The 27559-nt window shown below is 39.4% G+C and overlaps 3 protein-coding genes across 7 annotated transcripts; 2 read left to right on the forward strand and 1 right to left on the reverse strand.

The window, feature by feature from the left end:
- Positions 1-738: 738 nt before the first annotated feature.
- On the forward strand, positions 739-8762 carry casp7 (caspase 7, apoptosis-related cysteine peptidase). The gene is made up of 7 exons (XM_040134328.1): positions 739-924; positions 1295-1413; positions 4838-4989; positions 5086-5214; positions 6740-6915; positions 7298-7436; positions 7613-8762. Exons 2-7 carry the CDS (start codon positions 1295-1297, stop codon positions 7837-7839), a joined length of 942 nt encoding a protein of 313 aa, XP_039990262.1. The 5' UTR covers positions 739-924; the 3' UTR covers positions 7840-8762.
- Positions 8763-10388: 1626 nt separating this feature from the next.
- On the reverse strand, positions 10389-23509 carry si:ch211-28p3.4 (E3 ubiquitin-protein ligase TRIM39). 3 transcript variants are annotated; one of them, XM_040134327.1, is made up of 6 exons: positions 23424-23509; positions 14240-14335; positions 12756-12989; positions 12605-12624; positions 12313-12455; positions 10389-12155 (listed from the first exon to the last, which is right to left on the reverse strand). In XM_040134327.1, exons 2-6 carry the CDS (start codon positions 14273-14275, stop codon positions 11578-11580), a joined length of 1011 nt encoding a protein of 336 aa, XP_039990261.1. In that variant the 5' UTR covers positions 14276-14335; positions 23424-23509; the 3' UTR covers positions 10389-11577. The 3 variants fall into 3 exon arrangements, with proteins under 3 accessions (XP_039990261.1, XP_039990260.1, XP_039990259.1); XM_040134326.1 differs by lacking the exon at positions 23424-23509 and adding an exon at positions 14481-14588 and having other exon boundaries at positions 12756-12986; XM_040134325.1 differs by lacking the exon at positions 23424-23509 and adding an exon at positions 14481-14588.
- LOC120793895 (pleckstrin homology domain-containing family S member 1-like) lies at positions 16407-27327 on the forward strand. 3 transcript variants are annotated; one of them, XM_040134322.1, is made up of 16 exons: positions 16407-16494; positions 17038-17075; positions 17480-17577; positions 17678-17796; positions 18054-18188; positions 19290-19365; positions 19525-19545; positions 20335-20382; positions 20515-20601; positions 21127-21170; positions 21338-21388; positions 21498-21623; positions 23409-23528; positions 24296-24391; positions 25890-26025; positions 26148-27327. In XM_040134322.1, the coding sequence occupies exons 2-16, from the start codon at positions 17051-17053 to the stop codon at positions 26217-26219; spliced, it is 1254 nt and encodes a 417-aa protein (XP_039990256.1). In that variant the 5' UTR covers positions 16407-16494; positions 17038-17050; the 3' UTR covers positions 26220-27327. The 3 variants fall into 3 exon arrangements, with proteins under 3 accessions (XP_039990256.1, XP_039990257.1, XP_039990258.1); XM_040134323.1 differs by having other exon boundaries at positions 20518-20601; XM_040134324.1 differs by lacking the exon at positions 21338-21388 and having other exon boundaries at positions 21564-21623.
- Positions 27328-27559: the final 232 nt, after the last annotated feature.

The raw sequence follows: 27559 nt of genomic DNA on the forward strand, positions 1-27559 counted from the left end.
CTGGTTTGGTGTGTTTCTTTGCTCTCTTTTGATGAGTTATGATGTCCCGTTGCTATTCCAACGGACCAGCGGTTTTAATATAGAATATAGCTTTACCGCTGTCTAGTCCATCCTTCAAAACATCAGGACTCGCGCATTCGTTTAGTGAACTATGCAGGACGCAAAAAGTTAAATTCACCTCTATTTATTAAAATACAGCCGTGTCTTAAAGATTGAGGTTGCTTACAGAGCTCTGGACCAGACTATGCATCCCTGACAAGCATACAGCATTCACATCAGTTCACGAAGTCTGAGTGACTATTCTCTCCCTGGTCCAGCAGATATTAGGTTTAAACAAAGTAAATAACATTGTCGGCATGGTCATCTTCTTATTGGCTGAGACCTCCGTCACTCCTCAGGTATGTGCCTCCATTTAACGACTTATCTGTAAGAAAAAGAGGTAGAAAAGGACAAGACACTACACAGCACCCCAGGGCAGTTTCTCAAACTGTCATGAAGCCTCCATATAAGGGGTTGTTTGTCACATATAGACAACCATATATCTTTGGGGGCATTCTTTGCAGAATAACACCTCTGTTTAGTACCAGCACCTGAGTGTAATAAGCACCACAAGCCACTTTCTTTTAGTCTCATAACAAGATAATATATAAAAACACATAAAAATAACCCTTTGTACACGACCGACCGCGTGCCTGCTCTCCGCAGCGTCAACGTGAACGTCAAACCTGGCATACCTGATGGGCGCGGGACTCTGACGTCGTTACGCGCCACAGAAACCGGGAAGCGAACTAACTTTCGCTTTCTCAACCGAGTCTTCTGGGGAACAGAAAGTCAGCGAAAACTGTGGACAAAGAAAACGGCGACCCACAGCCCACCTTTGCGCAACAGTCTCTCTGACATCGTGTAATACACGAATAATAGAGTGTAAGTTCACCCCAACGTGGCCGTTGAAAGTTGGTGTGATTTAAGGCCAGCGAGTCTCGGCATTACTTGCGTTTCCAGCTAATCGGACAGCCAGCTAGCAAGTGGGGTTTAAGTAATAACGTCAGTTTACTACGCTGGCGAATAAACTGGCAGCGTAATGTAGTGGTGACTTAGCCAGATAATAGTTTGTCATGATTTTAAACCGTTTGAACAACCGCCCGAGCAGTGTTGACGTGAGCAGTGAGAGACGGGGAATAAGGGACGTAAAGCAAAGTTAGCGTTAAAATGATGTAAGCCTTAGCACTGTGGCTTTTTTTTTTTCAAACAGTGTAAACTGTAAGCTAAAGTCCGATACGTGTGGTAAATGCAGATGGCTGGAGAACCTGCTGAGAGGACCGATCTTGGAGGTGATGTGGAGGAAGGGAAGCTGACGGGAGACGAAACGGACGCCAAACCTGACCGCAGAGGGAGATTTCTGCTGTTCGGCAGGTGACTTTCTTCTCAGCTTATCTACTGTATCCACAGGGGGTGACCCATACATCCGTGAGGGAAGCTCGCATACTTTGGGCTTTATGCAATTTAATTTAGGCTTTTATGCAATTTAATTCACTTAAATTCACTTTAGTAGACCTTGTATATGAATATGCATGTTTTACTCTTGCGTGCACTTTCATTATCAGTCCCTCTGTAGTTACTGTATGGGAATTGTGTTATTTCAATAGCACAACAAGATAAGGGTGCTCTTTCAAACTGTCCGCTGTGGCCTAATGTGTGTCTGTTTTGGTTGGGGAAAATTTTTGTATTAAATCTTTCCATCTGTTGTAATTTCATTTGTGTGGTACTAAGAAGGTCGTGTATCACCAGATATGCACGACTCGACTGTTTTGCAGCTGCAATCCTGTTCTCCTTTCTTCAGAGTGGGGTTGTCTATTAAATTTCTTTCTACATTGTTCTGATTTTTTTTTTTTTTTAACATAAACCTTTCCTTCTGTATGAACTGTCTTCAATGGCCGGGTCGCTTTGCAATTTTTGTTGTTTGTCTTTTTGTTCCCCTTTTCACGCCTGGTACGGTTCTAGTGCAGTTCACTGTTATATTCTCCAGTTTAGAAGAAACAGAGTGAACTGTGCTTTGTTTTAAAAGCAAATTGGCGTATATTTCTCAGATTATAATTGCACCATTTCTTAAGTGATGGCTGTCAAATTATTGCAATATGGGAAGGGATGACAAACTTGACACAACTGTGAAGTAAGATCACCAATTCTGTACAATGGTTCCGCTTAGCCTGATCTAATAAAAACTTTAAAAAATATGAACTATATACACCTGGTTTGACACAGTAATCTAGTTTTGGATAGTCTAATTAGTATGATGGGGCAAGGAACGTGAACACAAACCTAAACTCAATTTTGGGACTGTGTTCAGTCCTCAAGTGTCTGCTCAAAATTAGACTGTACTACTGCAGGGTCTAAAACAGTGAAGTATGATATAGAGTGGGGTCCCTTTTTCATTGTCTTGGTGTCTGAAGTTGTTTTGTAAAGGTTTATGCATCACTGACTGGCATGAGGAGTAGCCTGTTTATTCCAGTCTGACTCACAAGGTGGCACTGTGAACCTTTGCGGGGGAAGAACATCTGTCACTCATGTTTCTCCCAGAAACTGATAATCGAACACAAAGACTGTGTCCTCTATCTGACATTCAGATTTTTACCCAAAACTGTCAGGATAACAATTGTGAATATTTATTTAAAAAGAAAAAAACAAAACAAAACATAAAATAACAAAAAGAGACATCTCAGATTTTAGATTTATACTGATGAAAGTGCGTTTTTAATGAAATTGTTTTTAAAAAAATGTAATAGTATATTACAAAATTAGCACACATTCAGTGTTCAAACTATATTCCTAATCTACTGAGTGGTATGTATTTGGCATAGTCACTTAGTCATGGCTACTTTTTAACAAACATGGGCGCTATATTTACAAGTATTACATAAAACTAATGTACTAAAGTACCAGGATGTGTTTCTCTTTCTTTGGAAGGGGGACATGACCAACCAGTAGATCAACTTGTGATACCTCTTAAGTCATGCCTGTCATGCTATGTCATCTGTGAGGAATTGTGTGTAATATCTTAAAGACAATGGTGATAATCATCGGTATTTCTTTAAATGGTTCGATTCAGGGCAAATCTTGCTTTAAGTAAGACAGAAATTGTTGATCACAAAGTCTCTTTGGTTAGTTGTAGTTCAGTGAGGTGGCGATTTTCTCAGGAATTTTTTTTTGGTTGTACCGCTTCTTGTCCATCTAGTGTGAAGTTTGAAGTAGTTAGGCACTCACAGTATGTACGTCTGTACAGGTGGATTCTGTGCCTGTCAGCAGAGGAGCAACTTGTTGCCCTGTCTGACCTCAGCAGGGAGCGAGGTGCAGGGGCCATGTGTGAATAGGCCTTTAGAAAGCGCTGGTGTGGTGGCGAGGCTGCTGACTCAGGGGGCTCACAGTGCGCCGCCCCTGTCCTCAGCACCCGCTGGCCCAGTCAGGTCTCCATCCAGTACAGAGAGCATGTCAGTATCCTAGCACACAGCCAAAAATTAAGCTGCCAGGTCTGGAGAAACATACTCTTTTGGGGGAAAAAAAGAAACGAGACAAAACCAACGCATTTCAGATGCAGAGTGGCGTAGCGCTTAATGACCAGCCCAGGTAAGACCGACAGAACCGCCTCATATTCCTCTTCACCATCCTCCTACCTGCTGCTCTTTCTGCCATGCCCAGCCCACAGCAAAACAGAGTTGCAGCTCTTTGCCCACCCTCGCGCAATTGTTTGGCACAGTATGGTGGCACAATTTGGAGGTGGGAGGGGGGCTTCAAAAAGTTCTGGATCACATGTTTATTAGAATATGGCTGTGCTGCCTGTGAGTGTATGTGCATGAGACTGTTGGTCCACATTGCTGTGTATTGTTCCCATGCTTGAGTAACCTGATGACTAGGCTCTTCTGGAACAAGCCTGGATTTTGTGAGCCCCTAGTGGGCCACTGTTGGCTTAGCTATCTGGATGGATCTTTTAAAGAATGGAAATATGACAGGTCTGTGTGAATTGCCACTCGTGGAAGATTTCCTGTCGCTCAATCTACATTGATGTGGTTATGATTTTTTAAAAATCTGCGCTAAGAAAAAATGTTCTAGTTTCTTCTTTAACCCGACGGTGGATCACTGCAACCAAATTTGGCCGTGACATTAATGCCTTATTTGAAAATGTATGTACTCTTTGGTTTCTGAGTAAGTGGTTCAGTGTTTTCATTTTCATGTGAGTTTTACTTGTATTGGAAGGACATTTACTTATGCCGAAGTAACTATCGTGTAGCAACATTTCAACTTAAAAAACACAGTCACGCTGTGTAAGAGTCAAGAATATTTTCTAGAAAACGTTTGGCTCACAAGATGCTACCATGTACAGTAAGAGACAACATTATGAAATTTTTAACTGAGCTTATGGACCTAATTAAAGATGAGCATTTTTTTTTCTAACTTTTAGCATCTAAGACGTTATGTTTGGTTGATTAATTTTTTGAAATTTAAAGGCCAGTGCATTTTTTTATTATCACATTCATGGTTATTATTATTCCTATTTCTATTCTAATTTATATGTATATATATATATATATATATATATATTTTTTTTTTAGTTTGTTTGGTAAGGTCTAAAAGACAGTAATGTCTTTGTTTAGGAAATATTATGGATGTGATCTGTTATATTCTATACATTTACTTTATATCCACATTTTTAAAGTGTAGCTGAGTGTTACTGCTCAAAAGTAAACAATATTGGAGTACTGTAGTGTTAAATTTTGATTTTTAATAATGCTGCCGTGGAAGTGATAACTTTCCTTAATATTTTGTTTCTCTCTGACTCCACTAGTAAGAAGAATAAGGATGGCCAGACGCGGGAGCAGGACTACTCTTCTGAAAGCCATTACAGAATTGTTTCACCAACATTCCAGTATAAGATGAGCCACCAGCGAGTGGGCAAGTGCATCATCATCAACAACAAAAACTTTGATGAAAAGACAGGTACGGCATCTTGTTTCAAACACATTGTACACCGATCCAAATATTGATCAATATTATTGCATAAAGAGTGTGTATTCTATGCAAATTGTTTGACAGGGATGAATGTACGCAATGGCACGGACCGAGACGCAGGTGAGCTGTTCAAGTGCTTCAAGAGCCTTGGCTTCGACGTCTTCATCTACAATGATCAGACATGTGAGAAGATGGAGCGTCTTCTCAGAGAAGGTGAGTAGTAAAGTCCTCTGTCATTCAGTGTTGGAGCTCAAGCTTTATTTCACCCTCGCCTTGTTCTCCCAAACTGGACAAAGTGTATAACAAACATGGTTCCCACACTCACAGGAAATGTGGTGAGGTAATTTGAAATTTGTCTGTATACAGCACCTTTGAAAAATGTTTAAAAAAAAAAAAGATTGTTCCTTCATAGTGTCAGTCTCACTGTAGTTGATGGCAGATTTAGTAACCTTGAACGTAATGATGGCCCGCTGTAAAAATGCCTTTATTACTGCACATAAACATATTGAGCTAAGTTTTCTCAGGCTCAACATGGGCAAGCTGCTCACCTTAATTATGTAGTGATTGCTGGGAATTTGAACTGCACCCAAATTGCAGTTATCCTCTGTAGCTCTAGCTGATGTTCAGACCTCAATTAATCACTTTAATGTTGACATAAGGACATCTTTACTGCAACCCGTTGGTAAACACCACTGTGGTTACATAATTTTTAGTGGAGGGGTCCTGGAAGCACAGATATTTTTTTACTTAGCCAACGAAGACACAGGATAGATTGTTTTAGATACCAGCTTTGTTTACAGCTCTACCAGATTCATTCGTTTTGATATACACACAGTCCAATGCTCTTAGATGAACATTGGTGCTTTTACATGCATTGTTATCGACATGACCAAGATCGCATTCAAGACTGTTCATCTTAATGAATGTTGTATTTTTTTCTTAAAAACACCAGGTCTGACAGCAGGTGGTGCCGCTGTAAAAGTTATTGCATAAATGCTAGGGATTAGCTTGGCTCTGGCCTTAATTTGTGAAGACAGTTGAGAGGTTGCCTCTCATGTCATATGCCTATAGAAACTACAGTGAACCTTTTGTTTGATGTGATATGATATTTAAATGGCTGCGATTCTTAAGAATCTGCACAGTTTTTCACCAGCAGTTGGCCAGTCGGTCTTTCTATCTGTCAGTCCGTCCAGCAACTTGGCTCGATATAAGATACCCTGATGGCAACAACTGGACAGTTGCAATTACATGTGGTATTGACAATATTGAGTCCTGGGCGAATGCAACCTTATGATTTTGTCTTGCCTTACAATCAGTTCAAAATATTCTCTCTATCAACTTTTTGTTCCATGACACAGTGTCTTGAAAATAAATGGCTGGATTTACATTACATTATTGTATATACTCACGGTGCCCATTGGACGAATCCTAATGATTTCTGTTACATGTAACCTTTTTTCTAGTGTCAACAAAGTGTCTAGTGTCTAACAGAAATCGTAATTAATTTAAATCTACACATTAATGCCCCTCTGAGGATAAACACATGACATTTTGTACAATCCAATTTGCGTAAAACGCTTTTAAAGTATTTGACATCAATATAAATGTAAAAGGCGAATGGATAACGAATTTCAAACGAGGCCGTTATGTTACTGAGATTACACACTAATTAAGAGAGGTTTAATGAGGCCCGAGCCGAGCTAAGAGTTGAGTATTTGTTTGTGTGTGTATGGGTCAGCCTCGGAGGAAGACCATAGTGACAGCTCGTGTTTCGCCTGTATCCTGCTAAGCCACGGTGAGGAGGGCATGATCTACGGCACAGATGGAGCCATGCCCATCAAGACCATGACCTCGCTGTTCAGGGGGGACATGTGCAAAAGCTTAGTTGGAAAGCCAAAACTCTTCTTCATCCAGGTACGCAGTTCTGAAGACTTTCATTTATAAATGACATTGTGATATAAAAAAAAATTATAAAAAAAACATATTGTAATTATGTAACAATAATGTTACAGTTGGTGACAACTAATAGATTTATGTGTTAAGTCAACAGCTTTTGACCCAAATGGTCAACCTAGGGCTTCAATGACAGAAACATTTAACTTTAGCAGGTTTTTTTGTTGAGAAGACAGATTTGAATGGGTTTCAGTAGCTCCCCATGGACACATAATGGTTACTGTGTAAATCTTTTGCCCATTCTAGCTTTTAAAAACAGTTAATGTTTTAATTGCTTCACCAGGTCATCGTTGAGAAAGCTACTCAGGATCACAATGAAATGTCATTTCATTTACTTCACCAGGCTTGTCGGGGTTCCGAATTTGATGATGGTATACAGACTGATTCGGGTCCGCCAAACGACACCCTGGAGACGGATGCTAATCCAAGACATAAGATCCCTGTAGAGGCAGATTTCCTCTTTGCCTACTCCACTGTGCCAGGTAAAGCATTGTTTTGAAGTGAAGTCTCTTTTTAAAGTACATGTTTTTTATTGCCAAACACATAAATGGTTGAAGTGAAAGTGTTTTGTGTATCTATAACATACCTGTGCTGGGTGCATCAGTGAGCAAACACCTAGGAGCGCAGTTTCAGTGCTGACTCAAGTTGATTTTTCCAGGGTATTACTCATGGAGGAACCCTGGACGTGGTTCCTGGTTTGTCCAGGCACTCTGCAACGTCCTCAACGAGTTTGGCAAGCAGCTGGAGATAATGCAGATCCTGACACGGGTCAACTACATGGTGGCCACCAGCTTTGAGTCCTGGTCTGAAGACCCACGTTTCAGTGAGAAGAAGCAGATTCCCTGTGTGGTCTCTATGCTGACGAAAGAACTGTATTTCAACTGACCGCCAACCTAACTTACTGTACTGTATGACATCACTGACTGACTGACTGATTGACTGACTGACAGACTGACTGTTTCAGGTACCGGCTAAGCGGTCAAAGCATTCAGGGATGATTCAGGCCCAGCAGGACACTGCTCATTTGGAGCACATATTAACATTTTGCATGTGTAGTTGGGCCCGAAAACCAGCACTCCGTGAAGAAAAAAAAAAAAAAAATTTACAGTGGCACTCCGCGTTCATGTGTTGATGGTGAAATTTATTCCTCTTCAGGTTTTTCTTCAGAATAATGGCGTCACATTTGATCTGATCTTTGTCGACAGGCATTGTGAAATATCCATGTTATTCTACCAGCCCGGAAAATTTGCTGCCAGTTTTTGTGGGTTTGGGGAATCATATCTAAATATGTGTCTCTCCATTTTCCAGCATTTGCAATAGATGTTGACACGGACTCTACCTACTGGGCAAGGGCAAGCAAGGACAGGAAAAAGTTGGCACTATCATTTACTGCATGGAATCAGCTTCTGAATAACTGAAATAACTGGCATTTGGTGTTCTGAGAGTAGTCTCTCAAGAAACTGATCATAAACCTGTCTAATGCAGTCCATTGCATCTGTAGAGTGTATAATACTCTATTACTATTACACAGTAAAGTATATTGGAAACCAGGTGAGAGTTGAATGTTTTTAAAGCCTTAATTAATTAATCTTATCCTTTTTATATTTATATAATATGATTTTTCGAAACTAGTCTAAGTGAAGCTTCTTTTGAGATGCACCAATAAGTCTATAGAAATTTCAACTAGGGATTAGAATAGAGTGATTACAGACCCTTTGATTGATATATGAGAGATGAGGGACCTGCCTTGATTACAAACCTGGTCCACCGAATTGTTAAAGCCAAAAAAAAAAAAAAAAAAAAAAAAAGCATCCGGACAAATGGATCAGACCATTTTCAGTTATCCGTGTTTTAACGTTTTCAGCTCTCAGTTGTCAAAACAAAAGACACAAAAGAAAAAGACAACACTCCTGTGAGCAGAAACATGTCACGACGCTCTTGCCAAAGGCTCAGTGTCTCAGCCTTCCTAGCAAGTTTAAGTTGGTAGCAGCATGCTGGCATCCTCAGGTTCTTTAATGTCCCATGAAGTGGGTAAATGTAATGTTAAAGAATTTCATATACGTATGGCTAGGAAGGTGTGATCTTTTGCTGTGTAGTGATTAGTTCTATGAGATTTTGGGTCAAGTGCATAGTATATAGTCCACCCCCATGAAAGCAATAATCATTTGCAATTTTGCCAGTTTTCTCAGCGTGATGTTGAAGACTTCACTTGCTTGTCGTTCAAGCCCGAGAAGGTGAAGTTCATGTATTTGCATATGATAAAAATAATGCACTTGTCTTATTCATTAGTCAAGGTCTAACAAATCAGATTTATGAATTTCCCTTTTTAAAATCTTTAAAATTAGACATTCCTCTTAAATATCTTTACTGCATGATAGGATTTTGACACCAGATAGGGAATTTGAGAATGTCTAAAAATGTCATAAATTTGGGAAATATAGTGTAAAGCTGGACTGGGGCCCAAAGCACGATGCCACATCATTTCACTGTATATTAGTGTTGTACATTGTCATAACATACTGTACACTGTAGTAAGAGGTACCCAGCAATGTCCTACTACTTTTTTTTTAAAAATTGAGCTTTGCTTTAGAATGATTTAAAAACCCAAATCATGAAAAAAATGCTTTTATATATGATTTTCAAGCACTTAGTGCACTAAGCAAAGTTTTTAAAAACAATAATGCATAACTGATTAAATGAATTATTATAATTAAATTATATGGTAAAATCTGAAAATATATTTATTAATACATAAAAGACATTTGCTGCTGGTCATTACAATTTACACAAAGTTTGTTTGTGCAGATACACTGTTATTGTCCCAAAGTCTGTCATTCACAGAGGCAGCTATTACTGGTGGTGACAAGTCTGAACATACACAATCCACATGTCCGTAATACACACTCTCACTGTTGCTGCAATGTTTTTACATTATTCACATGATTGCATGTGTCAGTAATATAGGGGAAAAGTTCAGCAGTAGCTTTCATTTATTATTACACTTTCTCCTTTTCTCGCTTTGTATTTTTTATCAGTCATTTTTAATTATTTTATTACTACTAACATAATATTTATAGGTGCCAGGAGTGTGATCAATACTGGCATTCCCCATTGTTGTCCAATACAGCCACAACTCTTGAGTCCCTCTCGACACATGGATCTCTGATCAGTGATGTGGTGCCCAACCTGTGCTGAAAGGAGTGTTTGCTCCACTTGTTTTGGAATGGAATCGAAAGACGGAAAAATTTATCTTTAGGGGTAAAATTTTAAATGCTTTCAGGTGTTAAATGCTGTTGTCCTCAGGAATATATTAGAAAATATTTGGAAAAAAAATAATGAATGAATTACATTGAAATTATAATCTGGCCCAATATTTTTTTCATTTGGGGCAATACCTTGTTTAAATAACTTCAAAACAGAGGAATGCTTATGTAAACATTTTATTGTAATAAACATAAAGAATTTATTGTGTAATAAGTTGTGTGTCATTTCTCTTGCACATCTGTAAACACAGACCACATTTAGAGGCTGCTGTTTTTGACACCAGGAAGATGCTTTATACATGTTAATACATTTACCTTAATTTACTCAACCAAATATTGAAGATATTACAAGAATCGTTTTGAATTTTTAGAGCTATACCTATAAGTTACTCTCAGTGTTAGGTTGAATTTTCAGCCGTCCATACTTTAATAGTAGACAAACTCTTTCAGCTTTCCGTTTACAGTTTAAAGATAAAGCTGGAGATATTCTATATTTTTCTATATTATTGTCAACAAATCTCATAATAAGACGAAAACCAACAATGAAGTGATCTAACTAAAATATTCCTGTATATATTAAAACACATCAGTGAGCCATACTAACTGAGTGACATGTTGCTTCATTATGAGAAATATGGACACTATACTGTTTTTATGGAGTTGAACACACACATCATCTGGATATTGTAAATACTCACTAGAGCACCAAATGTGTATTAATCTGCAACTAAAAGGAGTCCCTAACAAATACAATATTTACTAATATTTGAGAAACATGATAAAATTTACAGTGCCCATTACTTATTACTATTGCTCTATTTTTGTGACTGATTTTATATAAGATTTAGTGGAAACCACTGGGCTTGGGACTTAGTGCTACAGGCGGGTCGGAAGTATTGAGAGGTAGAATAATGCGTTTTTGTTATTTTCATGAGATTTGTTGAGAATAAGAAAAATATAGGATAACACCAGCTTTACTCCTTGAGTTAAAGTAATGGTAGACAAATCCCAAATCTTGAAAGCTTAAAAGCAGATCTATCTTACCAAATTAAAGGTTATTTATTATTTCTTTCTTTCCCAACTCAACTTCTGTCGTTTGCAATTCGTCAACTGGGTATTCTGCTTTATCATGGCATTAAAAATAAACTTTAAAAAATAAGCACTGTCCCACAGTATGAAGGACAGCTCTAACGTCATGTTAGCTTTGGTATGTCCACTATAAAGAAAAGCATGAATGACTGGAAATGAACAACATGACTGCAGATTGTAATCGAACATTGAGATTGACCTTAAAAATTCCCTCCAAAGCATTTTGAATAACCTGACACCCACAGTCTCCCTTAGGCCTTCCAGCCCCAGCTCAGAGAACAGGAGCTGATCGGGAAGCATCACGGATTTGAAGGGGCTTCCAGTTTGTGCCTTCATTGTCATGACCAGGACATAACGCTTGATGTAAGGTGTCAGTAAAGGTCCCAGTACAGAAGCAGTGGATGGGGGTCATGGTATCAGCTCCAAGGAAGCACACCAAACCCCCAGGGAAGCTGCAGTATACCCCAATGCGAGTGAACTGTTTACCTGCCAGCAGAGTCAGCTCATGCTGGACACCCCCATGCCACGCCGTGTAGTCTCCATTGAAGTATTCCACACACCAAGACTCTTTGCCTCGGCCCAGCCAGCAGTCCTCCTTGCGGCCTTTGCGTGGGATGCTCGGGTAGGTGAGCCCCAGCTCCCAGTAGCTCTTCCCACTCACCTCCACCTCCCAGTACTGGCGGCCCTTGGTGAAGCCCTGCTGGCTGACTACGTTTAGGGTGTTGTCAAAGCGGGAGGGAGTCTCAGGGACGTCCTGCCAGGTGCCTGTGTAGGTGGCTGAGTCCCCTTTGGGGGAGATGATCAGCTTGGGGTGGGCGGTGTCAGCGTCAAGGACGACATCTGCAGCATCTGTGTGAGAGACATCAGAAAAATTGAGCGACTTGTACAAAAGATATTGTAGATGATATGTCATGTTCTCCCCACGAGTGTAACAGCTGTAACCTTTGACATAGCTTGGAGCAAGATTCCTTCACGTCAGTCTACCTGTCTCTTTGGGAGAACTCACAGCTCTGAAACAGTTTCTTGGTGACAGGGACCTGGGATCTGATTAACAGCAGCAGGTTGATGGTAAGACTCAGCAGCTGTTCATTCTTGAACTCATCCATCTGAATCAGGTCAGGGTGAGTCACCTTCAGAGTCTCAGAAATTCTAAATACAAACAAAAGAAACGGTTGACACGACTCGCAGAGCACCAAAAGTCAAAAAAGTCTTAGCTTCTCGTCAATTCAATTACCTTTTGAACCAGTAATAACCCATGTGACAACTTTCCCAATTAGGGAGCACAAATATAAACATACCTTTTTTCTGTTTCAGCACTCTGTAGAAGATATAAAAAGAATACATAATCACTGATCTTTATACCTTTGAAAGAGCTTTGAAACAGTAAAATGTATTATATGCCCCATAAGTTGCATGAAATCATAACTTTGGATCTGTCCTTGTGTTTACCTCAATATCAACATCTTGTGTGTCCTTTTTCACATAGGCGTCAAGGTTGTCCAGTTCTTGGTTCAGTTCCTGGGTGAGATGGTAGCAGTCCTCCATCCTCTCCTCCACTAACTTCTCCATGGCCTCGTGCTCTGTGTCCAGCTGGGTCAGAGTGATGCGAAGATCCTCATCTAAAATCCGCTTCATGTCTTCATACTTCTTCCTGATTTTGTCCTTCACTGCATTGGTGTTCTTCTAAGTTCAGAGAAATACATTTGTAGTAGTGTAGTATATTGACAGACTAATGTTTTTTGGGTTTTTTTTTTTTTTTTGGAAAACACGTTTATACTGTAATAGTACAGGTATATGTAATATATAATAGCTGTACATTTATGGTCTGGTTTGGATGTTGTTTTGTGAATTATAACCTGCAAACCCCACACAGTAGGGCTATTTTCAGTATCAGTTAATCTGACAATTTTTGTCTCAATTAATCCATCAATTGTTTGGTCTATAGAATGTCAGAAAATAGTGGAAAATGCCTCTTACAATTTACTAAAGCCTAAGTTTATGTCCTCAAATAGCTTGTATTGCACGATTAACATTTCAGAACCCAAAAATGATCAATTATCTATCATGTAAGATGAAGAAAAACACAACTGAGAAGCTGGAACTAGGAAATGTTTGATATTTTTGCTTGTAAATGATGAATCAATTATCAAAATAGTTGCAGACTAATTTTCTGCCAAAAGACTTATCAATTAATTGCCTAACCATTTCAGCTCTACAGCACCGTATGTTGGTTAGGCACATAAGCAACAATCAACATATCTATGAAATGAGCTTTCATGCAGCACAGATCCTACAGAGTGAAATAAACAAAAACTACCCAGCATTATGCGAAAAAATGCTTTGGTGTTGGAAGAGCACGGGAAAAAGGCAAACAAGGAGGACCACTATATGCATAAACAAAACAAAATAAAACAGGCAGGATAGCAAAACCCAAAGTGAATTTCAGAATTCATAACTCATTTAACCTTGAGGTCTAATGTGCTTCAGCAGTACAAGGACATGCTCTATGTTTCACTGTTGTCAGATAAATTCAAGAGCATGAGGCACTGAACAAATTAAACGAATTAAAAAAAAAAAAAATCTCTTCAGGTTGAACAGCATGCATCATGATTTTAGTATGACAATGACCCTTGGGATGTTTTGGAACATAATGTTCATCGACACTGACACTGATGGGACAAGATTCCTGCTTTTGTTGATTAAATACCCCAAAGAATTCAGACCCTTCTCACCAACGTTTATTCAATCTTATCGTGTCTCTGATTAAGGTATAGGGACTGCTGATTGCAAAGTCACATGTGCCCCCATGTGGTCCCACCTAGTACGATTTTGCAGGTGTTAGCTATTAGCCTGTGGCCTAAAAGCAAGAAAATGACAGATTTGAGCAAACAATTTGTACTGTATTTGTAAGGCAAACTATTTAACATAATTACTGTTATCTCTTCCTGCTTAGCTGCCAGCCTCTTCATCCTGTAGGTAATGACATCTCTTTGTCGTTGCAGGTGCTGCTGATGTTTCAGAAGAGTTTCCTTTGAAACACATACAGGCAGGAAAATCAAAAGAAAGAGTTCAAGAATTGCAGGTAAAAGGAAGTGAAAACATGAGCTAAAGGTGGTGGGTCAACAGTGTCATTGACATTTCTTCTCAAAAAGAAACCAAAGAGGAATTGCTTACTTCATTTGTGACCTTCCCTCCTAGCTCACTATTCATTTTCCGTACAGTAGTGCAGTAGTGCAACTCCACTAACCAGTGACAACACGACCACGAGGGCTTTTATAGGCCTGCCACAGATGTGAAGGTCTGTCGTGGGGGAGGGGGAGAACAGGGTTAATATATGCCACCCACCGCCCTCCACTGTCCTGGTGCACTTGCAAGCATGCGCCTTGTTTTATTAGGGAGAGACCGTGAATCTAAACTTTGAAGACAAGCGGAAGGAAACAAGGTTCAAGGCAGAGAAGGGCTAATGGAGCAGGACACAGGCAAGCTGTCAGACTTGAGGAAGAGTTAGTTCATGCCCCACTAACCGAGAAGCCCCTAACAGCTCTCTATATACCAACCTGACACTGACCTTGATGTATGATTATAAGAGCGTCTGTGTGTGTGTGTTTATGTGTTCACCCAAATGCACATTTGACGGAGTTTGGGAAGTCTATGAGACACTGACGGTGCTGTTGTTCATATACTTTGCACTGTGCTTTTTCGCTAAATATTCCATGTGCACAAAGGGATTTTAGGTCTCCGTTGCAATTGAGCACAAGAAAGTTAAATTTGTCTCAGCCGATGCCTGTTTAAATGCTCGCCATGACCCATGATCTTTTACACGCGTAGCACAAATGGCCAATGCATATGCACAAGCAGAGAGATGCACCAAAAGCAGCTGACTCCCATTCGTCTAGTGACTGACAGGACTAAAGTCAAATTCTAGTCATCCTCACGTCACGGCACAGACACGGAATATCCCTCAAATCTGCCACGCAGGACTCCAGTCTCCTCCTCCCTGTTATCCTGACACATTTCTCATCAGAGGATATGGAAGAAAGTGGAACAGGACATGCCTCCATCTGAGTGCTACATATCAACCCCTCAGAATGTCATGCCCATTTCTGAACTGGGTAGGGCTAAAGCAGCCGCTTTAGAGAGAGGTTTGCTCGTCGTTTCACACCATGGGATACATACGGCTGCGACTCTGCTGATAAATCGACTTTGAATCAGTGCAGAATTGAACCTGCACAAACTTCAACCAGAAACATCTCTTTGGTTTTAACTGCCCGGCACGTACTGATACTACTACTTCTACCGAAGCATGTTGTAGCTTTTTTTACTCCAGCGTCTGAATATCAACCTTGCTATGAACATACTGGCAACACTTTGCTTTATTCCGGCCTATTTAGCAATTATAAGCACCATATAAACATTTCCTAAATTGTTTATAATGCACTGTAAATATGAGTGTTTATGAATTAATTTTTCAATAACTCCTAATAAGTTGGTAAGGCTATAAACAGATGATGAATGACAATGTAGTAAAACACAGGTGTAATACTATAAAATACATCTTCATATTTGAGAAGTTACAGTTGTAGGCAAATACAGAATATTAATAAAAATAAAAGTGATCCTTACACCTGCTTACAACAGGTGTGTGTGTGTGGGGGGGCTCTTCTGACCAATTCTACATTTCTTCCATCAAAGTTCTAAACTGAAACACTTTGCAAGGAAGTTAAAATCAGAATTTGAATTGAGAATGCGTCAAGAGTTCATAATCTGGACTCTTACACAGCTTTAAAGACATACTATATTCAGCTGAAGTGGTACAATAATAACCTGACATCCTTTAAATCTCACATGCACATCTCACATAGTACAGACATATTATGATTGACCTGAATGTTTTTGGCTAAAATTTATTCCCTGTCGATGTGGTTTTTACCATTATTTTTTTGCCGCCCTTTCTCTTTCTGCTGCCGTCATCCTACTTAAGGAGCGTTGCATGGAATTCTGCAGCCCACAAACACAGCGGGTAGAACCTTAAAACAACTCAAGCGAAGAACCAGAAACTCCAGTTCCCCTTATGAATATCTTGTTACTGTTTGTCAGGTACAGAAAACATCCAGCTTCCTCATGCAGCAACACTTACTTTTGTTAAAGACAGTGAGGTGAGCAGAATCTCTGAACAGGTGCTACACAGGTAACCATATTATGTTTATATATGTATGTATATATATGTGTATTTATATGTATATATATATAGTAATGTGTTGGATTTTTTTGTTGTTCCTATTTAATTACTCTGTGATGTGTAACATAGTTTAATGTGCATCGACTCGCCAACACATATTTGGTTCCGTCTTAGAAAAGTGAGACTTTAATTGTGTAAACCTTAACAATGGCTGGATGTGAAGAGAAGAATAAATATTAGTAAGTTTTAAATTTGCTAAGATACTGTATGTGCATACTTATTATAGACTTAAATAAATTAGATAAATTAGTGCACTAATGTCTTCACTGGCAACAGTCACAAAATGTTTTTTCTTTTCTCATAAATGTACATGTGAAAATTACAAGGCTTCTTTTTGTGAATTGAGCGCTATTTCCTGCTCTGCTTACACAGAGGCTTGAGCCTATTTTTAAACTCTACATTGTTAGTTAAGGTTAACTATTTCCCCCTGGATATTTTTATGCTGTCTGGAAGAGGCAGAGACTGATAGATGCCTGTGTTATTTTTGTTTAGGTGAGGTGTCACAATGCATAAGGCCCAGAAGAGCACAGGTAGTGTATTTCATCTGGAAACCTGATTTATGATTTGATTTAGGTGCTTGTGGTTATTTACTGGTATCTTGGGCTTGCTTAAAGTGTATCGGAAAACTTGTTTTTAACAGCTGATCAAGTCACAAAAGATTTGACAAGGACACCTGGAATTCAATTATGTACATAGGTATTGCATGTCGGCACCCTCATTAATAGTTTGGAGATTTTTAATCACTCAGTCCTTTCTTTAAACTACTCTTCAAGTTTATTTTCAGTTTTTCACAACTTGTTCATTCTCCCTCCATAAATCCTTTGCTGGTAGTCCCAAATAGATCCTACGGGGAAATAAAGTTATAGATTTCTGTAAACACAGACAAGATTTAAGCTAATGATCACAAAACAATAGGCTTTTCTTTTGCCCTCAGCCGGAAATGCCGTGTTCTACAGACCACTTGAAATTACAACAGAAATAAGATCTGGATACCTGTTCAAGTCTCCTCCCCCAAAGCGGTTGAAGACAGAGGTGACAGATAGCACAAAGAGTGCAATATATTGCTGCTTTTTATGTGCATATGTTTTAAAAATCACATTACATTATTTATTATATCGTATTTCTCCTGCAGAAATCATGGAAGAAGAGGTATTTTGTGCTGTTCAAAATCAGTGATCGAGAACATCAACTGAAGTACTTCAGGAGTCCAGAGGAAAAGGACAGGCCACTTGGAGGGATAAACTTGTCACGGTATGTCCTCGAATGGGCCATTTATTAGCAATTTATTGTTATTTTTTTATTTCCTGTGTAACCTATAACGAATAAAACATGAAGAATATGAAACAACATACTTCTCTTAAACTATGTTTTCCCAGAATTTCTTTATAAGCTTGTGTGCATGTTGTTTTTCTCTCTCATTTTTTGAGAGGGCTTTGTTTTTGGATGTATATCTCCTCCAGGACTAAATGTTATTTTCAACATCTGTATCTTTTGTGTCCTTGTATCAGTATCTCTCTGTTGTATGTGAACCCTCAAGACCACCAGAGATGGAGATGGGTCCAGAAGAGCGCCAGGTGCTCCCCATCCTGTGTGCTCTACATCAGGGCTGCTGACCGGGACTACTTCCTCGTCGGGGAGACGAGGTCAGTCATCTGGTTTTGAAGAGTGACATAAAGCACCAAGATGGAATTTATGACTCTTTTACAAACTTAAACGCATATTATGACACTGTATTGTAAAAACAGTACATGCCACACATACATAGGAATGTCTTTTACTATGACCCTAAACATAAATATTTATTGGGGGAATTGTAGGACTATGTGGGAGTGAAAAATGTCCGAATGAGCAGCCAGCAGCCCAAAAACCTCATCTGAAATCTTAATTAATCAAAATCCTGTCATGAGTCCACAATAATCACAGATCATCTGTGTATTTTTCAAAATAAATCATGTTTGGATTGTGCATGAATGCTGCCATTGTAAAACAATATAACTTTTTCAAAAGAGTAGTATTAGTTTCGGGTTTTGCGACGGCAACGTGAAGAAAGAAAGTCCCAAATACTGTACATGAATTGCATTAATTTGAAAGTCAGTGATGGTGTGAGGTTGAGGCCACAGCTGAGTTGGCCAATCCTCCTCTCAAGGCACTGACTGACACTTTCACAGTGCCTCATAAAACACTTCCCCCTGCCCTTTACACCATCTACTATTTTGGGAGTTATAACAATCAAAATTAAATTATGATGCTGCTTCCCTGTTTGGTTACCGTCAATCAGCAGATAATGGCTTTGCCTTTCACTTTGCCCACACTGAATTGTTGCTAAATGTCACTATTTCCACTTTATATGTGAATTTAAAATTGAATTTAAAATTGAATGTAATAGCCATAATTTGTGGAAAAAAATTATTTTTACCTCCGACAAGGGGGTTATGTTTTCACCCGTGTCTGTTTGTTGGTTTGTTTGTTTAGCTGTCAGCAGGATTACACAAAAAGTGCTGAACCGATTTGCACCAAACTTGGTGGAAGGATGAGGCATGGGCCAGGGAAGAGCCCAATCAAATTTGGTGCGGATGCGGTTCAAGGGGCTTATCCAGGAATTTTTTTTTAACCACTTTCCTTAACATTGCGACAATTTTTTGCCACAGCTTACATGTGGACATATTTGGCCTTGTCGGAGGTATGTGCTCTACTGAGTGCCATTCTAGTTTAAAAAGCGGTTCATATGTCCTTCTTTCTTCTAGTGAGGAAGTGGAAGGCTGGTTCTCTGACCTGTTTGACGCCCTCAAAAACCTGCCACATAAATGTATGGGTTCAGAGGTACGTTTAGATTTTTGTTCTTTACGATATTTTGTAACAGTTTATTGACACAAAGCATCTGTTGCACTGCTCTTTTTTTTATATTTCTGTCATGTTTGCTTACCAGCTATGTCACTGTCACTGACAGTAATTATTTGTTGTATTTTCTTACTGCTAAAGGAAACAGTTGAAACAGTTGAGGTAAATGCTCATGTCCCCTGGCTCAAATGGATGTCGACAAGTAATTTATCCAATAAGTGGCTTTTCTCTTCTTTCCCTCCTTTCCTTTCACTTGTTTCACAATTATTTTATTTCCTGCTGTCGGTCTCTGGCTCCATTAACCGTGCTTATCAATCAGCTCTCTAATAGACCTCCCTTCCTGTTTTACCAGGTTATTTCTAACCCCCTTGTGCCGATAAAGAAATTCAGCTGTTGTGTCTGAAAAGGTTGGTCCATTGCAACTAAAGCTCTGCTTGCGTTTGGCCAAATCTTTCTAAATGCATGCATCCTGTCAGTCTACCTTTACATCTTGCTGTCGTTGAAGAGATGGGTCTCAAACTCATACCGACGCTCAAAATATTCAGAAACAGAACACTCTGCTGGACGACTGCATGGCTCTGTGGTGTCGACTAAGTTCTTAGTCATACTTTAGCACTGTTCCAGTCCTGTGTTTATTCTAGCACATTTTACTTTTTGCTGGAGTGAATGGTTACATTGCATGTCACATAATCACAACATGCATGGTTTGATTCTGGCCGGGGACCTTTGCTGCATGTCAAACATCCCCCCCCCACTCTTCCCCTTCTAGGGGTTAATGGGCTGAAAGCAACACAACACACACTGCACATTTTCACGGGGATCGTCTCATTTTCTCTACAAATCTCTCTACGATCAAAACCTTCTGCTTTCAGAATAATGTGACACATGCACTAAACACACAAATATTGTACACACGTGTGCTTTAATGTGTGTTTTTGTTTTCTTTTTCAGCCACAGCTTAAAATACGGTCCATGTCTGATCCATCCTCAAATGCTTTGGTAAACAACACTGAAAAATCAAAGGGACAACATCTCAACTTGATTGTTTGTAATTAGTAATATATTAATTGGGGCAACTGGAGGTTGTTTTTCTCCTTCTGACACATGGCATATTGCTTTCTGATTGGACAGCAGGGTGAAGATTTTTCCAAAAGACGTGCATCAGAACCTTTGAATCCAATCTATGACTATCCGAAATCCTACTTGAGACAATTACAAGTAGGGCTGCAACTACCAATTATTTTCAGTATCAATTCATTTGCCAGTTATTTTCTTGATAAATGAGTCATTCTATCTATGACATGTCATTAAAATATAGGAAAATGCCAATTATAGTTTACCAGAGTGATGTCAAGTGACCACGTTGATGTTATTTTTTGTTTGACCAAGAGCCCAAACTCCAAAGATAGCTTAATATCATATATGACAAAGTAAAGCATCAAACCCTCACATTGGAGAAGTGGGAAGCAGAGAATGTTTGGCATATGTGTGTTAAAATTGATTAAAACGATTAATCAATTATTGAAATAGTTACAGATTAATTTTGTTGACTGACTACTTGTTGAATCAACTTATTGTTTCAGTTCTAAATACATCGACAACAGTGACTAAACAACTTCAGCTTGGCCATGCATGTTGTACTATTACAGCTGAATCAAACGTTGTGATTAATTTAACTGAACTCCTACTAATGTGCACTGTAACTAATACTAGTTGTAATTTTCGTCCTTTTTTGTGAATGAGGTCGGGGAAAATGGTTCAACCTGCGGCAAGAGCATGGAGTCAATGTAAGTGTTAAGTTAAGTTAAGTTATTACTTTTTTCTTCGTCAGACAAAAACACTCTATGTCACCTTTGTTCAAATGACACATGCTGGAATTGTGACCTTCACTTCTACAGCATTTCATATACTGTTTTTTTGTTTCTTTATTGATTTGAATCTCTATCTCTTGCAGATATGAAATGATGCAGGAGGTTAGACATAATGAGACAGTGGCCCAGGCAGCGTAAGTTGCAAAATCACTGAAAAAAAAAAAATCATATTTCCTAATAATGACAAATAATTGCCGATAATTGTTTAAGTTGTAAGCAGTTCATTGTGCCAAATGCCTCCAGAGACCATGAAGTTGAAGAGGTTACCGCTGGCAGTCTTATGAGGTCTGTCACTAAGGTCTTTGACAGATTGAAGACCCAGATTTCCCCACTGCCTCCGTTCAATGAGGAGACAGTAACTGAAGACAGGTAGATCTCAGATCCATTGCAGGGTCATTTTCTTTTTTGCGGGCCGCACGTGTGTGCGTGTCTGTGTGTATTTTTTGACTTTTCATGTTGTCATCGGTGTCAGTGTCCTATGGTCTTTGTGCAACATGTTTTTGTCAGTGCCCTAGATACCAAAATAGCTCACTCATCAGAGGTAACCACAGCCTCACTGGCTCAAGCAGCTAGACTGACAACAACGAGGGTGTTACTTTTACAGCACAAAACTGTTGACACTGTAGGACTAGTCAAGGAAAGGCAAGGCTAAAAAAGGGAACCCAGAGCCTGTTTAGCAACTTATGTAACTTCATCTTGTGAAAGAGTTTAATGAACCAGATGGCACTGATCATCTTCGCTGATTTATGTACAACTGAGCCATGACAATATGTCTTGTGATGCGGATTTTTGTGATCTTGTATAAGCTGAAATTGGTTTTACAAGTCAGCCGTAACTGATAAACATCTTCCACATGTTAGCTGTGATTTATTTGTTATTGTTAGATCCTAATAAGCTACATGGCTCGCTGCAGCCACAGTTGACTGTAACTCATGGCCTGTGCTGTCCCCAGCTTTTAATTTGGAAGAGGAATAATGTAATAATCATCTTTTGCTGAATATTTCTTCAATCTAAAACTTCCTTTGTTTTGCTTTAAGGCTGTCAACATTAAAAGCGAAACAAAGAACCAAACTGCATACTCTGTGAGATTCACGAGATTGACCTTATCATATGAAAATCAGTGATGCCGAACTTACTTTCATTACATTTAAGCTTGGAAGAAGTTTACCGTCAGAAAATATTCTTTCTGCATATTAAGAGTTGCTCAGGTAAAGTCTTTTGAAGTGGAAAGGCCGTCACAGGGCTAACAATGTTGAGTGTGTAGATCCAGCTTTGTGTTGATGTAGCATGTCAGACCTTCTGTTTCCTACAGGGCAAGCTTTACCCAATTAAGACCATTGTGTTAATCCCCAGCGCAACAGGCGATCACTTCCACTTTGCCTCTTCCAGCGTTTCCATGCATTACTCTCCTCCGTAAAAATACTCTCCCTCTGCTGTTTGCTTTGTTCGATTTGGTGCAATACTAAACTAAGTGATAATTTGGTGTTTCGCACTGGTGTTTGATTTCTTTCTAAGTGGCCAACCGCTGTGCCGCCGCACTGACGACCATCTTCTCTACTACCTTTGGCATATGGGTCAAAAGACTCGTTCCTGAAGTGCCTCTTAATCAGAATCCCTCTCGCGCTTTCACGCTGATTAGGGAATTATTTGCTTCTCCCATGCTGCTTTTATGAACCGTTTTAAAAAACCCTCAAGACATCTGGTCCCCTTTTTATGTAACTGAGAGAAACCTACAGTATTTTGGTTTTCGGTACACACAGTGCTCTTGTGACCTTTATCAAACATTTCTTTTTCCTTCATTGTTGTTATTTTCTGCCACAAGGGCAAATGTGTACGTCTGTCCATCCAAGGCTTCTAATACAGTGCCAGAATCTGTTGTTATGCTATCTGCCTGTGACTCACCCACCACGACAGTGCACGCAGATTCAGATGGTTCCTCCTCTGTGTCATTTTGTGGCTTCAGTGGTTGCAGTCAACATAAATCATTGGCTCCTGCTTCGTGACAGCCTCTTCGTGGTTTATTCTCGCTTTCTCTAAAAGCTGTCTTGTGGTTTTTTGTTATATGTCAACCAAGACTACACAAGTGACTACTAGCTGAGTGTAACGGAGACATGTACCTGATAAAATCCCTCATGCTATTACTTGCCTTTGCAGAGAAGAAACACGTACTTCAGACTTCAGCAGCAGCTCCAGCGACAACGGGGCCAACTCTCCTGTGGAGATGCTGGAGAGTCAAAATGCGCACACACTGGAAAAACAAAGCTCTACTGAGAGGTGAGATTCTGAAATAACTGACCCTGAATCCAAAAAAAGTACCTACCAAGTGGGAGGCGCTGTTTGAATTTTTCCCCCTTTTGTAAGACAAACACTAGAGATAGGGACATTTATGGGGGATGTGATGATAAACTGAAGCAGCGCGTTAGAGAGACGCATGAGTGCTGTCGTTCAACAGTTGCTTTAGTTTTAGAGTAGTTGTACAAGGAGACATTGGAAACCCCCACTGTGGCGCTGTGTTTGCTGTTGCCGATCAATAAGTCAGATACAGCTTTGTAATGGTTACGGAGAACAAGTGAAAAAAAGACATTTAAGGTGACTCAGTAAAATAAATAACTAGAAAGGAATTCTGGGACCAGCACTGACATGTTGCAGGACTGGTTAGAGCAGTTTTTGGAGGTTTCTGCAGGCAGTAGGGGCTACAATAATAGTAGAATAATAATAAGAAGCACTCGACATTAAACATTTATAACTCAGGCGACTTTGAAACCAGAATTTAAACGAGCTGTTCAAAGACAATTATAAGTCCTTGTCTATCCAGACACTCATGCCAATGTAATGGAGGAAGGAGACAATAATAACATATTTTCTCAGGAATGAAGGAGGTGCTTAGGAAAACTTCTCCCCTTACAGCTCTTACAAGTAAACAATTTTTTATTCCACTGGACAATTAGGGGTTAAGATTTAGATGTATTTTTCTTTAGTATGTCAAAATATATACCATAGCATTAAATAAAGCATTTGTTTTCTGTCATTTTTCTTTCCAGTCTTGACCCCATTATCCCAGAGGAAAGAGATATTGAGGTCAAGCAGGCAGATTTGAAAAAACACCTGAGACTAACAGAAGTGGATGGGAAACCTTGGTAAGTTTGTCTGTGAAAAAGGACAAATCACCTCACTGTTGTTGGACAATAAAAGTTTGAGATGTCTCAGATACTGGATTGCTTTGATCGAAACATCTGGAAAGGCTGAATCAATGCAACCCAAAGAACAAAAAATACAGAAACAAATGTTCCAGCTGTTTTTTTTTTCCTTTTTCCATTAATATTAATGAAAGCACTAAAACAACAGATGTGTGTGCCACATCCACTCCTGTCTGTTCTACTGCAGATTTGTCATCATCCCAGAAATTACAGACTCCGTTTAAAAAAAAAAAAAAAATACAGTTCACATCAGGCAGCGCTGGCGGTGATGCTGCACGTCCTTGTTTGCTCTTTTTGCAGTTGAGAAAAGTCAGGCTTAATGCTGCGCTGCAGGAGCTGTCCATTCATTTGTGCTGGATGGTCCAGAGCACTCAGCGGTACTGTGTGGAAATTTGGACATTTATTTATACTGAGATTGCACAAAATCAGAATTCTCAATCACCTTTATGATCTAGAAAAAAATACTGGTTTACTTCGCAGCTGCTAGATCACAAGACAAACACCATTTATAGAAAAGTTTGGATTTTTTCATGTCAGGCTCAGTTATTACATCTGTTCTAAACTCTGGTTTATGGTTATTTTGGTTGAGATTTCATGTCAGGTCTGGCTCTACTTGGCTTAAGACACTTCTCGAGATGTCGTCAAAGCAGCAGTAACTGTTTCTCTCTGAGCTGGTTTTAATAGCTCATTAAAGTTGGAGCCTGACAAGGTGTCTACACACACTGTGTAGTGAAGGCAGCACGTTGGCAGAGTAGCAGCAGCTTCAGTCATCCGTCAGTGTCTACACAGGGTGTGTCTGGGCACAGAGTTCAGTGTAGGTCACCCAACACACAATCATTGTATAGTAACACATGGAAAATCATGGAAAATAGACATGAAGCGTAAAAATTTGCTAAAATACGGACCGTGGTTACATGGCTGAAGTGAGAGTGACCAACGGATGAGTGAACAACGCGGCTGAAACGCCTCCTGTTTAGACAAGCCGTGAGGCATAAGCCAAACCTGCAGTAGAACAGATAGTAGTAGTTATCTTCTGATTGTGGCTTCAGCCATTAACTGAAAATGGTGATAGGGGCCAACAGCTGGAGAGGGCCAACAAAGGGCCACAGAAATCTTAGCTGAGACTCTGTTAATAGGAGGAAAATTTAGAATTATTTTCATCTCAACACTATGTCTTGTCATACTGTATCTAGAAGTGTGAAGTCAACTTCACTCGCTGTTTGGTCCCGAAGACATTTCACAATTCTCCCGATGACTCTTTATAGACATCTCACACCAATCCATACCAGAGCCAAACTTTGGCCCTGGTGTGGATGTACAAAGAAAATGCAAAAAAAAGACCAAAGGTAAATATTGTGTGAATGAGATCTACAGAAAGAATCTAAAAAACACAATATTTGTTTGTGTCTCTCTCTGTGTGTGCGTGTGTGTGTCACAGTGTGTCTGGGTGGACAGGCCAGCCACAGACAGTGTGCCTGTTCCACAAAGGAGACCAGATTCTGGCAATGAATGACTTGCACGTCAGCAGCGTGGAGGAGTTGAACATGTTCGTCAGCAAGTCACTCAGGAATGAGGTACATCCATTACTCGTGCACAAAATGTGGCACCGCTAACACATTGTCAGAGTTCATCAGGTTGCTGTTTGCATGTATCCGTGCAGCCTGTGATCTGAGAGGCAAATGATTTCTCTTTTCAGGTGAGACTGACCATCCTGCGTCTACCTGGATGCCACCCTCTGCATTCCCCAAACTGTCTCTGCAGTGACTAACTGCAGACTTGCCCATAAGAGATGGAACAGTTATTCCTACCTACCGGCTAATGATGCCTGTGTTTAGAGCACAAAGAGATCAGTAATATTGTGTGTTAAAATGTCCCCTCTATTTACATGTGATGAGTATTTGTTTATATGAAAAAAGACCCACATACAATTAAGATTTAAACTTTCCCTTTTCTTATTTTTCTGGAGAAAACTTTGTGAGTACTTAGGGGTTGAAAAACAGAAGATGTAGGAAGAGACCAGTGTTTCTTGTTGTCCACTGCGCAGGGAGTGTCTTGTGAATTAATGTGAAGACAGAATGCTGGTGCACCTCAGGCTATGTTCCACCTATTTCTCTCTGATTTGAAACAAAAATGGTGACTCAGAAAAACCAAGGAGATTGTGCTGAAATGTAATTTTAATATAACTTGGAGAGATGGTTTGTCTTTTTTTTTGAAAATTATGTCGAGTTACTAATATCCATAGAGGGCAAGAACAAAGCCTCCCTCTAAACTTCTAACATCAAATAACAATATTATCAGATACAGCTAATATTCAGACAAGTCCTTTTCCTATTACATCCTGTCACCCTTAATGTTTCAAGTTTTAATGGAGCTACTAACAGGTATAATTTCTGGCAAAGAAATTATTCAGGGTATTTATTCAACTGTGGTATTGAAGCTGTGCTGTATTACAAATATGTTCTATTGTAAATAAATGCAGATTGTACTGGGACAAAAATCTGTTTTATTTGTAAAATGATTACGAAAAAAATTTGACCCCATTGTTAAAAACCCTGACCATGTGTATTTTTTTTTTTTTTTTTAACAATTTTAACTGGGTCTGAGAAATATAAGTACACAGCACATAGAACAGGCTGCAGAGTTTATGCAGCAAAATTACATCATTCAGAGGAATTGTTAGTAAAACTAATCAACATAAAATGATTGTTTCCAATTGCTTGACTTCCAAAATCAATGATATTAAGTTTAAACCTGTCATCTGAGCAACACACTGCAAACTTAAGGTTTATTATCTGTAATGTTTATCATCATCGTGGTTATTTCAAGACTCCACTGAAATAAGACAACTGAAGATATTCTTACACCACAGCATTTTTGTCCAGTTTCATTAAACTTCCTGTTTTTCAAAAGATTATCAGTTCATTCTTTTTTAATTGAAGCATACAGTAAGAGCCACAGGGTATCTCGTTACAGTTGGCAGGGATTTAGTATTGCGCTCAGTAGGGTGAATGCTTGCACGTGCGAGAACCTGAACATCCAGCGACCTCTCTTATCTTCTCATCATCCTACAGGCCAGAATGTAGGGACTGATCATTATCTCTTAAGAAA

Source organism: Xiphias gladius, chromosome 9 (assembly GCF_016859285.1).
Source record: "Xiphias gladius isolate SHS-SW01 ecotype Sanya breed wild chromosome 9, ASM1685928v1, whole genome shotgun sequence".
Lineage (NCBI taxonomy): Eukaryota > Metazoa > Chordata > Actinopteri > Istiophoriformes > Xiphiidae > Xiphias > Xiphias gladius.